At 49.0% G+C, this 18,892-nt stretch overlaps 1 protein-coding gene across 1 annotated transcript in view; it reads right to left on the bottom strand.

Annotated features, from left to right (window-relative positions):
• LOC103626578 (pentatricopeptide repeat-containing protein At4g04790, mitochondrial) overlaps positions 1 to 18,892 on the bottom strand; it is a 36,698-nt gene that overhangs the window by 1,849 nt on the left and 15,957 nt on the right. Inside the window, exons 7-14 of the mRNA XM_020538417.2 lie at positions 8,695 to 8,808; positions 8,040 to 8,135; positions 7,867 to 7,965; positions 2,592 to 2,711; positions 765 to 869; positions 463 to 627; positions 235 to 362; positions 56 to 125 (exon numbers count right to left, since the gene is read on the bottom strand). Of these exons, the coding sequence (XP_020394006.1) occupies positions 56 to 125; positions 235 to 362; positions 463 to 627; positions 765 to 869; positions 2,592 to 2,711; positions 7,867 to 7,965; positions 8,040 to 8,135; positions 8,695 to 8,808 (897 nt within the window). The remainder of the gene's footprint in view (positions 1 to 55; positions 126 to 234; positions 363 to 462; positions 628 to 764; positions 870 to 2,591; positions 2,712 to 7,866; positions 7,966 to 8,039; positions 8,136 to 8,694; positions 8,809 to 18,892) is intronic.

The raw sequence follows: 18,892 nt of genomic DNA on the forward strand, positions 1-18,892 counted from the left end.
AGGAAGGCCATCAGGTATCCTGATGCCCAACAAGATCAATCTCAAAAAAGAATACCTGATCAACAACCATATATGTACTCATTTCATCTTTCTCCCTGATCTGCTTAAGTAGATCAATTGCAGCACTGGCCAAAAAAAGAAAAAGAAAGGAGAGCGAATAAACACATCGCGGTAAGTTTGAGGGTTTGACTAAACAGTGTAGAAAGGCAACAGCATAAACATTGACAATCATACTCAGGATAGTTGTGCTGGACACAGTATAAAAGTACTCTGCCACAGCCATCAAACCAGCTGTTTGAGTCATTCAGCCCATCGAGAAGTTGATGCATTCTATCCAGTTCACCTTCTGTTCGAATATGCTCCTGAAGAAGAAAATACAATTCTATAAGAAATGTAGACAGCAAATAAATCTAAACTACTATGCAGACTTTTCTCATTGGAATTGTTCACAGATTTACTCACAATCAAGGCAATGGCAGCTTTTGGTTCCAGGGAGCCGCCGGATTGCATTATCTCATCATGCAAGCGAAGTGCATCCGACACTTGCCCATTTAATGCCAGCGCTCCTACAAGTGCGCTCTTGATGTCACTGAGGAACTTACATGGTATTTCTTTATCGAGTAGAACCTGAGGCAACGGTTTACCATAGTCAATATAACAAAGAATAGCATAGCCCTCATTTCATGATTCTGAGGAAATGTGAAAGAACTCAAGAAAGCAGCTGATTTTTTAAAAAGAAAATCTCCTCAGTAAACACCACTTACCTGCTTGGCCATATCAAAATTACCAAGTCTTGCGTATGCAACAATGAGTGCAACATATATATTTCTGGTCATTGGAATTAAATCTTGCCGTAATTGGTCACAGTACTGTAAAAAATTCAATATTGAACAGTCGTCACATTAGAAAACAATAAATATAAAGGAATTTATAAAATGAGTTTGGCACAATTATTTACAGTCAAATTACAATGGGGTGCATTTACAAACATCTCGTCTCACCCGCATGAACCTGCCGCTGCCCAAACTCCCCTGTCACCCCAGAAGTCCATGCTGCTGCAAGGACGACAGTGGTGAGGCCGTTTCCTCCTTTCTCCCTTGTTTACCTCCTAGTTTTGGTGGCTGCCGTGCGCATCCAGTGGACAGCGGTGGTCTGGAACCTCATTGTTATGGATCATATATGCCTAGAATACATAGGCCTTGACATACTTAACACTCATGACCTCACCCAGTGCAGCCATTGCCGGATCAGGCTCCCCACGATCCAGAACTCTGCCAGGGGACCTGAGACCGCGTGTGCCGGTGCTGGCTGCAGCCAGCAGGGTATACGCAGCAGGACAGTAGTGTGAGTAGTGGCTGCACTGAGGCTACGGTAGCCGGTGACTCCTGCAACATGAGGCTGTGTGGGTGGGTGGGCAGTTTTGTAGCCTCAGCACTAAGAGGGTGGGTTTGCTTCGGGTCAAAGCCTTGCCCGGCACTTTGTCGATTGGCTGTGCCTTCGGGCTGATGAGGGCATCATTGATGGGACTCCTTTTCCCCAGGCTTCTCTATGTGAAAACCCTGTTCACTCTGTGAATGAGTGATAACGGCGTGCTTGGTGTCGTTCCTCCTTGGAAACATCACTCTTGGAGATCAGCCTTGGCTTGTGTCTGCAACTCTTTGGGTTCGACGAGGCCTCTACATTTGTGCTGCTGCCTCTCACTCCACAATGACCATTTGGTGCTCATGGATTGGGTGTGTAGTATGAAGTCCAAGCTGCTGCGTCATTGGGATGTGATGTTGCTCACCAGCAACAAGTGGTTGCTACAGGGGGGAGGTCGACCTAGGATGGGGCTGATCGATGTTGGAAATCAGAGCTGCTCTTCGCTTTGTATCAAGCTCGGCAATGATGACCATTGGTGGATTCCGTTGGTATGATTCCTCTCAACCTGTCATGTCATTGACAAGGCCTACGCCTTCTTGGTGTTGTTTCTTGCTCTCGGCGGGCTGCTGACTTTCCTGGGTTGAGCTTGCTGCAGTGGAGTCAGAGCTGCTTCATTGGGGGTGTAACAAAACCCAGCAACGATGACGTGTCATAGCCTCTTTCTAGGTATGTTGGTGGTGTCAGTTGTGTGCATGTGGCAGTGTCTTGATGGCTTTTGCTAAGGTTCGTCATGGGAAGTCAAAGCTATTTTGTCGCTTAAACGTCAAAACTTGACAATGATGATGCATGGTGGTATCTGTTTGTGTGCCAGTGTATCATGTCTTTGTACTGAACTAACTTTTGTTCTTAATTGAGCGGCAGAACTCCTGCCATTCATTCAAAAAAAAAAGAACTGAACTAGGAAACTATAGGTAATAGTGCAAGATGTGTTGTGCTGCAAAGAGGCTTATCCAAGATCAAACAAACTTCACCACTAAAAATAAAATTCTGATTAACCGGGGATATATGCTTGGGTGGGTATCAGCAGAAGGAATTGATCTGGCAGTACTTAGCTCAGATTTAGTCCTTTTTTGCTAAGACAGTCCTCCAGAACCAAGACATGTGTTTTTTCATGAACCCCATATAAACAGCCACAGTGGCAATAACAAATGGTCTGGAATGTGGCAAACCTTAGAAATGTTCTCTTCAGACTCACAATTCGCTATCAAATAACTGAATGTCTCAGAATCTGGTTTTACTCCAGCAATCTGCATTTGAGACATGACCATTTGTGCTCCATTGTAGTTTTTCTGCACAAATACAAGCTCAAGGTTTTAGAGAAGAGCCAAAAAAAGAGAGAAGTCATTTCAGAATATCATTCTTATAAATATTTGCAACTTGATGAACTTTTTATATGGATCTACAAAATGTTGTGCATGACTGACTAATGGAATCGTTATATTCTTGTGTTTGGGTTACAGATTCGAGAAATAGAGAACAAGCAAGGCAACATGTGTCATTTCATAGGTCTATAATAGTACAATCTGTTAGCATGGGCTATAGTAGGCAGGACCCTTGGGTTTTAGGCAGTGCGGCTGCCTAGGCATGTTGCCTTGTGCGCCCTCTCCTAGTTTGGTTATTTGGTTGTAATAGGCAAGGATCTTCCTGATTGGATTGTCTAGGATAGTTTCCCATTGTCCAGGATAGTTTCCTATTCCTGTGAACATCTTTGCCTATATGTACCCGAGCCTTTGCTCCTATTAATCATTCAACATTTTCCCAATACACTGTCTTTCACAATCTATATGCATTGTACTTGATAGAAGTGAAAACCCTGACCCTAACTAGGGTTGGGCTGCTATATTAATAAATGAAATAGTACCCACTAAGCCATTACAATTAAGATAAACACATGTCTAACATACCCCGCAGTCGCAACTCTAGGCATTACCAAAACTCCGAGAACACCGTAGAGGGGAGTCCCATGGTGAAGATGTCGGTGAACTACGAAGTGGTCGGTATGCGGAGGACGTGTACAACACCGACGGCGACACATCCGCGGACGAAGTGGAGGTCGATCTCCACGTGATTCTTGTGTTGGTGTTGCATGGGGTTGGTGGAGAGGTACACCGCGCTGACGTTATCATAGTAGACGAGTGTGGCGCGCGCTAGGAGGCTATGGAGCTCCTGGAGCAGCTGACGGAGCCAAGACGTCTCGACCACACCGTTGGTCACAACATGATACTTGGCCTCAGCGCTAGAGCAGGAGACGACAGGCTGCCGCTTCGAGTACCAAGATACGAAGTTGACGCCCAGGAACATGACATAGCCAGAGGTGAACCGACACGTGTCGGGGCAGCCGGCCCAATTAGCGTCAATGTAGACGACCAGCTCAGAGCTCAAAGGTCGGAGAGGGCCAAAGAAGATGGCCATAGTGGAGGGTGTTGCAGAGGTAGAGAAGAATCCACTTGGGAGCAGTGAGATGGGGCTCCCACGGGGTGTGCATGTGAAGGCACACCTGTTGGACTTCTAGGCAATGTCGGGTCGGGTGAAGATGAGGTATTGTAGAGCCCCCGTGAGACTCCACTAGGCCTTCACGTCGCCGACCGAGGAGCCATCGTCATCAAAGATCATTGCCTAAGTGTCAATAGGCGTGGAGCGAGGCTTGCAATCAAACATGTCAGCCCACTCCAAAATGTCGTTGGCGTACTGGCGCTGGTGAAGAGGCCCTGGGGCGGCGCTCTATGTGACCAATGGAGAGGGCCAAGGTCCTTCATCGCAAACTTGCACTGAAGGGTGGCGATCGTACGCTAAAGGAGGGCGACACTAGACGTCGTGAGCATGATGTCGTAGATGTAGACGAGGTAGACGGCGTCGTCACCGCGCTGAAGGATGAACAGAGACATGTCCGACTTGGCCTCGACGAAGCCGAGGGAGACCAAGTAGGAGGCGAAGTGACTGTACCAGGCCCGCGACGCCTATTTGAAACCATACAAAGAGAGGTTAAGCTTACACACCATACCCGGGTGAGTGGAGTCGACAAAGCCGGTGGGCTGACTGCAGTACACCGTCTCGGTCAGAGTGTCGTGAAGGAAGGCATTATTGACGTCCAGCTGGTAGACCACCCAGTCCCGAGAGAGGATGGTCTGAACTATGACGAACTTGAGGACGGGGCCGAAGGTCTCGTCGTAGTCCCCTCCGACCCAACGAGCCTTGTAGCAATGCAGAGTACCATTGGCCTTGAGCTTGTGACGAGTGCTCCACTTGCCAGTGACCACGTTGGTGTCAGGGGGACACAACACCAAGTCCCAGGTGTGGTTGGTCAGCAGGGCCTCATACTCCTCGATAGCACGGCGCCGGTGGGGATCAGCGAGCACGATACGAACGCAGGGGACAGGCGAGAGAGTCATAGTAGTGGCGGTCGTGAGCCCCCGTCGATCCACTGGTCAGAGGACACCGGCTGAGCGGTCTGTGACCATTGGGTGGACGTGGTAGGGTCGCGGTGGATGGCGACAGGATGGTGCACCGACGACTCGTTACGAGAGCGGGCCAGGGCATGGAGCAGCTCGTCGGAGGAGGGACCTGTGAACCGGCCTGCACATGCCGCTGGTAGACGCGGGCGGGATCGGCAAAGCGAGTCAAAGGGGGTCGGAGAGGTGGGGACACACGCATGGCACGGTCGAAGGCGTCGGGACCGCGTAGGGTGTGGAAGAAGTCGTCGGAACCGGTGGTAAGGAGAGAGGAGAGATGGCAACAAAATTGGCGTCGAGGAGAGTCGAGGTCTAGAGGTGAGGAGCCAACAAGGGGAAAAGTGTCCTCATCGAAAACATGTCTAGAGATGATGATGTGGTTGGTGAGAAGATCGAGGCACTGATACCCCTTGTGATCAGAGGATTATACAAGGAAAAGGCAGCGAGTGGATCGGGGCACAAGTTTGTGGAGAGCAGTGGCAGAGGTATTACAATAGGAAGCACAACAAAAAACACGGAGATGCGTATAGAAAGAGGCTATGTCGAAGAGGGCGAAGAATGAAGTGGGATGACTGGCCGCCTTGGCGGGGAGGCAGTTCAGGAGGTAGGTGCAATGTGGAGGCCCTCAGCCCAGTAACAAGCAGGAAAGAAGGCATGAAACAGGAGGGTGCAAATGAGGTTGGTGATGGTGTGAATCGTGCGATCGGCCTTGCCGTTCTAAGGGGAGGTGTAAGGACACGACATCCACAATCGCATACCGCGCGATAAAAAGAAAGCAAAGGCGTGGAGTTATCGAACTCTCGCCCGTTGTCACACTGAACACATGGATGGTGCAGCCGAACTAAGTCAACACCCATGTGAAGAAGTGAGATAGGGCGGGGAAGGTGTCAAACTTACAATGGAGGGGAAAAGTCTAGAGGTAGTGAGAGAAGTCATCCAGGATGACCAGATAGTACTGGTTACCGAAAAGGCTTGGTATCGAGGATGTCCAAAGGTCACAGTGGACGAATTCAAAGAGACGAGCGGTGCGGGACATGGCAGAGGTGAAGGGTAAACGAGTGTGGCGACCAAGCTGATAAGCATGGCAAGGCGAGGTAGCGTTGCCGCGAGGGCGAGGAATGGACGAGGTGGGCGAAAGTCTAGAAAGGACATCGTGGCCAGGGTGGCAGAGACGACGGTGCAAAGTGGAGGCAGAGGCAGTGACAGCGAGTGTGTAGGGTGTGGCAACACAGGATGAGGGAGGTGGGGCAGGAAAGCGAATAGAATAGAGGGGGTTGGGGTTGTCACAGCGGGCGACCACAGCACGAGTGGTAAGATCCTGTATGGTGAGCCCCGAAAGATCAAACTCCATGGAACAGTGGTTGGCAGTGGTAAATCGACGAATCGAGAGAAGATTATGTATGATGTTGGGGGCAACAAGGATGTTGTTGAGGTACAAAAAGGATTAGGAAGAACCGTGTCACCTACTGAGGTGATAGACAGAGTCGATCCATTACCGACAATGATGGAAGAAGGGAAGGTGGGGCTACGAGGATGGGGTTGAGAAACAATATTGGGGTCAGGACTAGTGTGGTACGAGGCACCGAAGTCAGCAACCCAGTCGGTGCGAGTGGGCTGCAATGACATGGAGAACGAGAAGATCGCTAGTGGAGCCACCCTACATAGCCACTGGGATGGGCGTTGGGGCCTCCAGTGCGAGCATGCTGACAGCGAGCATGGAGGGTGAAGACAGCAAGGCCTTGATCATCATGGAGACAATCTCGGCACTATGGAACACAAACAGACCAGTGGTGTGGTGGCCCTCCTAAGGGTGGACGAAGGCTGGAGGGTGGTAGAGCTCAACGCAATCACGGAGAATAGGGTTCATGACCCGATCAAAGGCCACGAACGTGCCCCGAAGAAGCTGGTCGTTGTGAAGGGAGACACGCACACGGTAAGGAGGCACATGGACCGCGGCATGGCGAAGGACGAGCGATAAGGGAGCAGGTGCAAAGAGGGAGGAGTGCACGCCCGGACTGAGCGCACGTGGAATGAGGGCAGGCGGGGCAGAGCAGCCGGGACGGTCCGCGCAGAGGCAAAGGATGGACCTGTTAAGGAAGGAGAAGGTGGGGACCATGGGAGCATGAGGGAGTGAAGGGCACGGTGGCTTGTTGCGCGAAACATGGGGCCAACACGAGCGTGGAGAAGGGCGTCGCAGCCTGCTGGGTGAACAGGGGCCCAACGCGGGCATGGGGAGGGGCGCCACGGCAGGCGGGGCACAACAGTTGGACGGCGCGAGCGCGCGGAAGGATTATGTGGCTATCGAGGCGAGGCCGAGGGCCAGCGAAAGCTTGGAGGTGGCGTAGGGCCACAGCGGGGGTTGAGGGCAGCTCTGAGAGGGAGCTTGGCGGGCATGGCGTCGGGAGGGATCGTGGCCGGGCGCGGGGAGGGCGGCCAAGAGCAGGACGTCAACGGGTGCATCCGCGAACGCCCAAAGTGGTGGCGGCGTGGCGCGAGCGACGCGAGGGCGGCGAGGATGGGCGCGCCGGGGAGAAGCAGTGCTGGCACGGCTGGAGGCGGCGGCACAGGTGCGTCAGGGGGGCGCGGCGGTCAGAGCCGCCCAGGAGGCGCCGACCATGATGGGGGAAGAGGAGAGACGGCCAGTGAGTCGCCGGTGCGGTGGCGGTTGGGTTAGAGGGAAGAGGGAGGGAGAGAAGAGAGGCTTGATACCATGATAGAAGTGGAAACCTTACCCCTAACTAAGGTTGGGCTGCTATATTAATAGATGAAATAGTATATGGGTTGTGCCTAAGCCCATTACAGTTAAGATACACACACATGTCTAACAGTACGGACTAAGCATATATAGATAACATGGATATCAGCAGAACTGAACAAATATGCAGGCGATGGCCAATTACAGGGCTACTGTACATTCAACACTATGAATGAATGCATTATTGTATGCGCAACACCAGGATAAACAAATGGAACAAATGGGAACCCAAGAATTTACCTCCCTATAATACCCTAGCATTATAGCATTATACAGGCTTACGGTTGATATCTCCCCAGATTCTTCAGCGTCTGTGAGTATATTGTAAGCACCTTCAAACTGGAAACAGGGATCAATAAACAACATCTTCACATGAGGCCAAAAAACAACGGGTGTCCAGTATCATGACTTACATCCTTCAATTTTACAAATAAACTTATTATGCTTCTGAATGTTTTGCTTTTAAATTTCAAATTGTGGTGGCGGATCAAATCATATATGGGGCGGGCCTGCAAAATAGGAGCAAATGTTGATTATAGCTCATGATGAGATGTGTCATTTGATTACACAAAAGAATGTTTTGAGAAATGTGTAATTGTTATGTGATTTCCAATGGTTGTTCGTCCTGAACTCTTTCGACAGGGCACTTTTCATACACTTGTAAATGTATAATTGTACATGGCTAGGACGTTGGGCCTTGGAATACAAATCAGATTTTCCATAACATGTATATCTTTCAGTTTGCTATAAACTTGTGATAGGTGGCATAGTGTTACCAACAACCAAATTTCGGCTTAAATAACATGAGAAAATGTAGCAGTACTTGTGTTTTAACTTGGTTAGGCTGAGTTGACACTAGAAAAACTTGTGGTCAAAAGGTGCTCATGCTTGTTGTATCTTGTTTAAATATTCTGAAACACCTTCACAAATGCTTAGTGTATACAATATATCTAGCAGAGCAGTGCACCTTGAAATGACGGGTTTTTCTGACCTATGGCTCCAAAACATATCCTGATAAGTGGCGTGACAAGTAAACCTGCTTTGTATACCTCCAAGCTTATGCCTTACCATGTGAAGTTCACATCTTTGTTCACAAGCATGTATGATTGGGTGAAATGATTCAATTGGCACATCAGAACTGGATTTACACATGCGGTCAACTACATCAAGAGCTAACCCGATCTGCAAAAAAAACATTAAATTAGTTACAATATTGCTTTGGCAAGTATTGATGAATTCATGCACTCAGCACCAAAACTAAAGCTTTTATTTCCAAAAAATAACATGCCCACGTGTAAAAAAGGGGCAGACCCAGTACCGAAGGCTCCCACATGAGTGGAATCTGAGAAAGTGATAAACCAAGGCAAGCCTTTCCCCCGCAAATCTGGAGAAGCTGCTTCAAACCCCTGACTTGCTGACTCAGTAAAATAGCTCTCGCCACTGCACCAGGCTTGCCCTTCTAGCTGTTACTAACCTTGAGATTAATCAATAATGATGAGTCCCTAAGGACTATATAATATATATAGGCTGTAGGCCTGGGCCTAATGGGCCTTAACACCCCTCCTCAAACTCAATGTGGAGAAGGAGGATCTGAAGCGTTGAGTTTGATCAAGTGAAATTGATGTTGTGCTCTTGTTTGTGCTTTGGTGAAGAAATCTGCCAATTGAGATTCCGAGGGTACATATTGAAGATCAATAGTCTTCTGCTGACAATGAGATCGAGTAAATGATGCATCGACACCAATGTGTTTAGTAAGTTCATGCTTCACTGGATCATGAGAAATCTGTATAGCACTCAAGTTATCACATAATAGAGGTGTAGGAGTGTCACAAGAAACACCAAGATCAGCCAATAGCCAGCGCAGCCAAATAATTTCAGCAGTGGTAGTAGCAAGAGCCCGAAGTTCGGCTTCAGCACTAGAACGAGATATGGCCGCTTGCTTCTTGGATTTCCAGGCAATAGGAGAGGATCCAAGAAGAATACAGTAACCTGTAGTAGAACAACGGTCAACAGGATCACTTGCCCAAGTGGCATCAGAATAGGCATGTAGCTGAAGTGGACTATCAGAAGCATAGAGTAAGCATCTGGATCGTGTCCCGCGTAAATATCGAAGCACACGAAGCAAATGACCATAATGAACTGAGGTTGGTGTGGATACAAATTGGCTCAACATATGAACAGCATGAGCAATATCAGGTCTGGTGATGGTGAGATAAACAAGACTACCCACAATATGACGATATCGAGTGGGGTCTGCTATAGGTGTCCCATCCTGCGGACGAAGTTTTAAATGAATATCCATTGGTGTTGCAACTGTCCGTGTATCAGTAATTCCTGAGCGATCAAGAAGATCTTGTATATACTTGGACTGAGACAGATAAAAACCTTTTGAAGTCTGTTGAACTTCAATACCCAAGAAATAGCTAAGTGGACCCAAATCAGACATTTGAAATTCCTTACTAAGATGCTGCTTGACATGAGAAATATGTTCTGAGTTGTCACCTGTAATCAGCATATCATCCACATATAATAGAAGTAAAGTGCGCCCTTTTGGAGACACATGAACAAATAATGCAGGATCATGTTCACTAGAAGAGAAACCAGCATCTGTGATGACAGAGATGAATCGCTCAAACCAAGCACGAGGAGCTTGTTTCAGCCCATACAATGCGCGACGGAGACGACAAACGTGCCCTGAGGGAGTATCAACCCCTGAAGGAGGATACATATAAACTTCTTCACGTAGATCACCATTGAGAAAAGCATTCTTGACATCCATCTGGAAGATAGTCCAAGAAGATGAGGCTGCAACTGCAATCAAGGTTCGCACAGTAGTCATATGTGCAACAGGAGCAAAAGTCTCATCATAATCAAGTCCTTGAGTCTGTTGGAAACCACGAGCCACAAGACGAGCTTTATACCTCTCAATGGAGCCATCTGATTTTGTCTTAATTTTGAAGACCCATTTGCATGTGATAGGAACAACATGCGAGGGTAAAGGAACGATATCCCATGTACCAGTGCGTTCAAGAGCAGCCAATTCATCAATCATAGCTAGCTGCCACTCAAGAATCCCAGAGGCTTCCTGATAAGTAGTGGGTTCAACAATTGCCACACCAGCTCGTGGGAAACCATAGCGATCTGGAGGTTCAATGGTACCACGATCACGAAGACGATATCCCTGATTAAAAACACCGTTAGACTCAAAATTGTTAGTACAAGAATCAGGTACAGGATCAGTATCAGGACCAGCCGCAGGAATAGACCGGGAACGACGAATGTAGGTTTGGATGATAGGTGGCTTGGAAGAGTAAGTAGAGGATGACGTGGAGGTGGAAGGTGGTGTTATGGGAATGAGAACATCAGATGTAGATGTAGAAGATGGTTTAGCGGCAGGAATGGAAGGAAGACACATGAAAGAAGTAGATTCTGTGGGATGATATGAGGAGTGAGTAGACTGTTTGTAAAAGAAGGGGTGATTTTCATTGAAACTCACATCTCTAGAAATTCGAATACGACGAGTAGATGGATCATAACAACGATAGCCTTTGTGTTCAGGACTATATCCAAGGAATACACACTCTACAGATTGAGCGGTCAATTTAGTCCGCTCACGAAGTGGTAACAAGACATAACATATACATCCAAACACACGAAGATGATCATATCGTGGAGAAGTCCGAAAAAGAACTTCACCCGGTGATTTGCCAGAAAGTTTAGATGATGGTTGTCTATTAATGAGATACACAGCAGTGGAAACAGCTTCACTCCAAAAGTGTGAAGGAACAAAAGAAGATATCAAAAGAGTACGAGCACTCTCAATAATATGACGGTGTTTGCGTTCAGCAACACCATTTTGGGCATGAGCACCAGGACAAGAAAGTTGAGCTAGAGTACCCTCTATGGTCAATATCTGGCGAAAAGTATCAGATAAAAATTCACCACCAGAATCAGAACGAAAAATTTTAATAGTAGCAGAAAACTGGGTGTGAACCATGCGAGTGAAGGACTTGTAAATAGAAGGCAATTCAGAGCGACGTTTCATGAAGTAAATCCAAGTATAACGAGAATGATCATCAATAAAAATGACATAATATTTATGACCACCTTTAGAAACAAACGGAGCTGGACCCCAAACATCAGAGTGAATTAGATCAAAAGGTTTAGCAGAATGGGAATTACTAGGAAAATATGGGAGTTGTATTTGTTTTCCAAGATGACAACCTTTACAATGAAAACTAGACTCAACATGTGTAGGACCTAAACATCCTGACTTTATTAGAGTAGACAGACGAGATCCACATAAATGACCAAGACGATGATGCCACTGGGCAAATGACGTCGTGGGACCCGAAGCAGCAAGCACATGAGGTGTAGTGGTATGGTATGAAGGAAGACGCAGAGTATCCAAGATGTAGAGGCGGGGCGAAGTTCTACGGCGACGGCCAGTCCCAATCACATCCCCTGTTTTGCGATCCTGTACAAAACAAGATGAGTCATCAAATCCAACAAAACAATTGTGATCGGTAATTTGACCAACTGATAGTAGATCCATGGATAGATCAGGTACAAAAAATATATTTGGGACAGTAAAATTTGGATCAGAAAGAGAACCCTTGTGGGTGACATGACATAATGTACCATCAGCAGTCTGAACAGAAGTACCCTCGGTCACAGGTGTAGTAGTCGCCAGCCGTGACTGATCAGATGTCACATGAAATGAAGCTCCAGAATCAAGAACCCAAGATGATGACAGAGCACCAGCAGATGAAGTAGCAGCCACCGCAACTGAACCTCTAGGAGATGGTCCTGTACCACGACCACGAGTAGCACGACGGACACGAAAATCAGCCAGTTTCTCTGGAAACTTAGTGAAGCAGTTCTCAGACCTATGAGTGGTCTTTTTGCAATGTTCACAAGGCTGAAAAGAGGTGTTTCTGGACTTCTGAGCAGCAGCCAACACACTGTGAGAACTCACACCAGTAATAGAAGACATGGACTTAAGACGAGTCTCTTCAGCAAGTAATTCAGATAACGCCTGAGCCATAGTGAGAGTATCAGAACTGTGAAGCAACCTTGCACGAAGAGAATCAAATTCAGATCGAACTCCCATAACAAATCTGTATGTGAAAAACTTCTCAATGAACTTGTGGGCTGGGCAAGGCACAGTTGTACAAGCAGGCACCATAGAGGTCAAAGCATTCATAAGACGATCAAAGGCTGAATAGTATTCATCAATGGACATATCATGTTGCTCAATGACATGAGTCTGTTGCATAAGGGTATGTAAAAGAGCACCGCTGTCCTGAACAAATCGGTCTTTTAGATGTGACCAGATAGCCTTAGCAGTGGTGAACTTAGACAGGCTCATAATCATAGTTGGTTTAGTGCTATTGACCATTGCAGCCATTACCTTGCCATCATTGATCTGCCAAGTCTTGATTGCAGCAACATTACTTCTATCGGCTGCTAAGACGGGTGAATCTTCAGTCAAATGAAACAGTAAACCATGGCCTCTTAATGCAGTCTGAACACAGAAAGCCCATTCGGGATAATTCTGGCCATCGAGCACAATATTGACAATAATAGCGTTGGTCGACATATTAAAGAGCAAGAAAACACTGAAGAATAACAGAGAATACCAAAATTCCGGGCAGATAGCCTGAACAAAACTGTGCAGATCAGCACAAAGGCAGGCAGAATCTGGACGTGCCGTGGCGAGGTGTGACTGTGTTGGTGCAGGTACATAGGACAGCAGACCGACTGTAGACGAGTCTGCACAGGGACAGCAGGACGGCAGACACAGCAGGCCGACGGCGGACAGATCTGACAGCAGAAGGATCTGCGCACACCCTGGACGGATCTGTGCGGCGGATCTGCGCAGGTGCTGGTGCAGGAAACAGCAGGCCGTCGACGGATCTGACAGCAGACAGATCTGACAGCAGACGAATCTGCGCACTCCGTGGACGGCGGATCTGCACAGGTGCCGGTGCAGGAAACAGCAGGCCGTCAACGGGGGATCTGCGCAGGGACGGCAGCTGCGACGGCGGGCGGATCTGCGTGAATCCGCGATCTGCGCAGGGACGGCAGGTCGACGGCGGATCTGTGCGCGAATCCGCGATCTGCGCAGGGACGGCGGATCTGCACAGAGACGGCAGTTGCGACGGCGGACGGCAGCCCCGATGGCGGCCGATTCGTTGCGGGCGGATCTGCGAATTCGCGACGACAGCCGCGAGTACGGACGAGCGGCGGCCTCGACGGCGAACTGGAGCGCAGGGGCCGACGGCGCACGGCAGATGGGGCCGCGACGGCGGCCGGGAAGGGCTGCGACGGCGGCCGGGAAAGGCCGCAGAAGCAGGCCGCGACGGCGGCCGGGAGGGAGTGGGAGGGCCGCGACGGCGGTCGGCGAAGCAGATCTGGCCGCACTAAGACCGCGATGGCGGCCAGGAGGAGACGACGGCGGCTAAAAAATCTGAGAAACCCTAATCGTAACCCGCTCTGTTACCATGTTACTAACCTTGGGATTAATCAATAATGATGAGTCCCTAAGGACTATATAATATATATAGGCTGTAGGCCTGGGCCTAATGGGCCTTAACACTAGCATACCCATGTGTATCTATATGATATTGGTTTGAGGTGGGATAAATATATTTAAGTTCTAATATACAATGTTCAGCGACAAACTGATGCAAAACTGGTGTCAATTGCAAGAAAATGTTTTTGAGAGTCAAGAAAAGGGGAAAAATAAAGTTGAAGGGTATTTCAAGTTGGTAGTTGATACCGAGAATGCACTTAAACTAAACAGATGTGACACAACACTACAACAGTATTGCAGCATGCCACCTTTGTGCTTTTCTCAGCTCACCCAATATCAAGAACCAGATCATTCAAGGCTCCAAGCGACCAAACAAAAATCATTCATATTCAAATAAGCAAGAAGAAACATTGCCTTCAGTGTGGTGGTGGCAGCTCTAACACCCCATTCAAATAAATTTACAAAATAAAATATAGGATAGATAGACAAATAAAATAATAGGTGAAACATGTGTTGTTATTAAGTCCTGTTTCCTAAGCATGTCCTGTTTCCTAAGCGTTCTCCTAGTTACTTGTGCTAGTTAATTATAGTCATTAAAGACCTTGAGCAGCTCAACAGGTGTGTGCGGCCGCCAAGGCTCCTATCAGATTAGCTAAGCTCTAATGAGCTGTTATGTAATCAATGTGACTCATCTTTCTATATAATCAAGCAATGATAGCTGAGGTTAATAGCCCCGGCAAAACACTCTGTCTACCTCTAACATTTGGTACCAGAGCTTAGGTTAGACACCTGAGAGCCTCAAGGCCGACTCCTCTCTTCTCTACTCATGTCGACCTCTGCTGAGCGCGCTGCCAGGCTCAAGGCCAAGGGAACCAGCGAAGGAGAGCTGGGCGACTTCTCCAGCCGGGCTGCGCGCCTGAAGGCTGCAGAGGAAGCAGCGGCGCTGGCAGTCCAGGCAGCAAAGCAGGCAGCGGCTGCAGCAGAGGCGGCGGCAAGGACGGCGCAGGAGCTGCGGGCTGAAATCGCCGCCGAGAAGGGAGAAGATGAGGAGGTCGAGGAAGAGGAAGAGGAGATGGAGAGGAATCGGAGGCCGCGGACTCCTCCGCGAGACCGGAGGCGTTCGCAGTCACCACTGCGGGACTGGAGGCGTTGCCGCGGCGGTGGTCGCTACGAGTCGCCGCAAGGAAGGGTGGTGTACCGGGACTCTGGCAGCGGCACGGCGTGACCGATGCTGGACAAGACGAATTACTACGAGTGGAGCCAGACTATGAAGCTGAGGATGCAGGCGCGCGATCTCTGGGACGCCATTGAAGGCGGTCCTGTCCAGTTCCGCGATGACAGACGCGCACTGGAGGTGATCGTCGAGGCTGTACCCAAGGAGATGGGTCTCCCACTGCTCGACAAGGCTACGGCGAAGGAGGCGTGGGACGCCATCGCTGCGACCCGCATCGGCGTGGACAGGGTCCGTCGAGCAACGCTGCAGCGCCTACGCCGTGATTGGAGAGATATGATTTCAGGGCTGCTTCTCACTTCCTCTACTCGAGTGTTAGTTAATGGTCATCCGGGAAGCATAATTTCTCATAGAAGAGGGCTGCGACAGGGGGATCCTCTTTCTCCGATGCTGTTTGTGCTTGTCATGGATGTGCTTGGTCAACTTGTCTCTAAAGCAGATGAGGAAGGTTTATTACAACCTCTTTCTACTAGGCAGCTTCAACACCGGGTTTCTCTTTATGCTGATGATGTGGTTCTTTTTATTAATCCCGTGGCAGAGGACATGACTATGATTTCAGACATCCTTCAGCTTTTTGGTGAGGCTTCTGGTTTATATAATAATAATCAGAAATCTAGTGTCTACCCCATCAGATGCCATGAAGACAATTTAGAGATTATTCAACAGTTTTGGCCCTGCGAGATATCTAGCTTTCCTTGCAAGTACCTTGGGCTGCCCCTGTCGTTACATAAATTAAGAAGGGAGCAGGTGCAGCCCATTGTGGATAAAATAGCTAATCAACTACCTGGATAGAAAGCTGATTTGTTGACTAAAGCAGGAAGAAGTGTATTGGTGCAATCTGTTTTGACAGGGGTGCTGATTTATAGTGTTATGGCTGTAGACTTGCCTTCTACTACTTTGAAGGACATTGATAAAATTCGAAGAGGGTTCCTTTGGCGTGGTCGTAAAAATGCCATGGGTGGCCATTGTGCAGTGGCCTGGGGCAGTGTGTGCAGACCTCGAGAGCTTGGTGGACTGGGTATTTTCAGCATCACTGAACTGAGTTGGGCCCTTAAAATGCGTTGGGCTTGGCTGCAAAAAACTGAGCCAGGTCGGCCCTGGGCATCCCTGCCTTTGCATACCCCGAAAAAAATTCGAGAGTTTCTACAAGTAGCCTTGTATTCTGAGATTGGAAATGGAGCTTCTACCCTTTTCTGGAGTGATCGATGGTTGGATGGGCAGCGGATTGGGGATATCGCTCCCCGACTTATTGAGACCATTCCTATGAAGCTGATTAACAAAAGGACAGTTCAGGAGGCGATTGAGGATAATGGCTGGATTAATGATATTCCTGGGAGTTTATCTGTTGGTGCACTTGCAGACTTCCTGCGTATTTGGGATTTGGTGGCACATGTTGATCTGGACCCCCATAAGGAGGACAAACATATTTTTCGGTTGGCTGCTAATGGCAAATATTCGACTAAAGCCGCTTATGAGGGGCTCTTCATTGGATCTGTGGAGTTTGAACCTTTTGAGCGGATTTGGAAAACTTGGACTCCGCCCAAATGTCGATTCTTCTTGTGGCTGGTGGCTCACAAGAAATGTTGGACAGCAGATAGACTTGAGAAGCGGGGGCTGGATCATCCGGAAAAATGTCCTTTATGTGAGCAGGAAAGGGAGACAATTGACCATCTGCTTGTGAATTGTGTTTTCTCAAGAGAATGTTGGTTCCTCCTTCTAAGGCAATTCGGGCTGCAGGGTTTGGCCCCCCAACCAACGGATATTAATTTTATGAAGTGGTGGCATCAAACAAATGAAGCTATTCAGGGGTCCTTCAGAGATGGCCTAAACTCCCTCATTATGCTGGGAGCTTGGATTTTGTGGAATCACCGGAACAGATGCATCTTTGATGGTCTTTCCCCTAATGTTGCTAATTTCCTAATCCATGTGGGGGATGAGCGCCGTCTGTGGGAGACTGCCGGGGCCAAGGGGTTGACATCCCTTGTTGCCTCCCTATCTCATGTAGCCTAGAGTTTTTATAGATGAGTCAGTCTATGCTAGTTTCGTTCAGGCCGCCGTAAGGCGTCAGTTGTACCCCGGTCTATTTTAGACCTTGTTTATTTCTTCCTTTAATATAATGATACGCAGCTCTCCTGCGTGTTCGAGAAAAAAAAAGAACATCAGCGTCAATCCTGGTGAGCAAGTGGATGACTTTGCTGTGCGGTTGTCAACTCTGCACCAGCAGCTTGTCATCCATGGTGATAGGGACATCACTGAGGAGCGCGTGGTGGAGAAATTCCTGCGCACGGTGCCGACCAAGTACTCGCAGATCGTCATCGCCATTGAGCAGTTCCTTGATTTTGAGGCACTGACTCTTGAGGAGGTGACTGGAAGGCTTAAGGCGGTGGACAATCGCGAAGAACAAGTACTGACCGAGCCGGTGGCCATCAATGGCAAGCTGTTGTACACTGAGGAGCAGTGGAAAGCGCGATGCAGAAAGGAGAAGAAGGGAGACGATGCAGGTGGCTCTAGTTCCAGGAACCAGCGCGGTGGCGGTGGACGCAGCCGCGGTGGTGGACGAGGACGAGGCAGAGGAGGTGGACGTGGTGGCGGATGAGGAGACGGCAATGTTGTTGGCCGTGTCGGTCCCAACACCTGCCTCAACTGCAACCAGGAAGGCCACTGGGCACGTGAGTGTCCGCAGCCGCGCCGTGAGGATGCAGAGCGCGGCAGTGGCGGTGGAAACCGTGCTGGCCGCGTCGGTGGCAACCGTGGTGGAGGTCGCGGCGGCGGAAATCAGGCTGGACAGCGTGGCGAGAACCAAGGAAGGCATGAGGCGCGCGTCCAGTACGCCGAATGTGAAGAAGATGGTGCTCTGTTTCTGGCACATGGCTTTATCAGCCTGGAACAGAGCACGCCGGCGCACAGCTACACGGCGCAGCACGTCGAGCTCTCTGAGCCATGTGCCTGTGCCTACCTTGGCGTGGATGAAGAAGATATGGACAGCGGTTGGTACCTAGACTCTGGCGCAACACATCACATGACCGGGCGTCAAGAACTCTTTGCTGATCTGAACACTGGCGTTCGAGGAACGGTCCGGTTCGGGGATGCATCGAAGGTGGAAATCAAGGGAGTTGGATCCATCATTTTTCAAGCCAAGACTGGTGAGCAGAGAGTTCTTCACGACGTTTACTACATTCCAGCACTGAAGAACTCCATACTAAGTCTGGGACAGCTTGATGAAGGAGGGTCCAAGGTTGTGATTAACCATGGCGTGCTCCGCATTTGGGACAATCATCACCGATTGTTGGCCAAGGTACATCGAGGGAAGAACAGGTTGTACATTTTGCACCTCGAGGTTGCACAACCTATCTGTCTCGCGGCGCGCAAGGATGTTGAGGCATGGCAGTGGCACGAACGTTTTGGCCATCTGAACTTCGATGCACTCTGGCGACTCAGCAAGGAGGAGATGGCGCGTGGGATGCTGGTGGTCGATCATGTGGAGCAGGTATGTGACA

This window comes from Zea mays, chromosome 5 (assembly GCF_902167145.1).
Source record: "Zea mays cultivar B73 chromosome 5, Zm-B73-REFERENCE-NAM-5.0, whole genome shotgun sequence".
NCBI lineage: Eukaryota > Viridiplantae > Streptophyta > Magnoliopsida > Poales > Poaceae > Zea > Zea mays.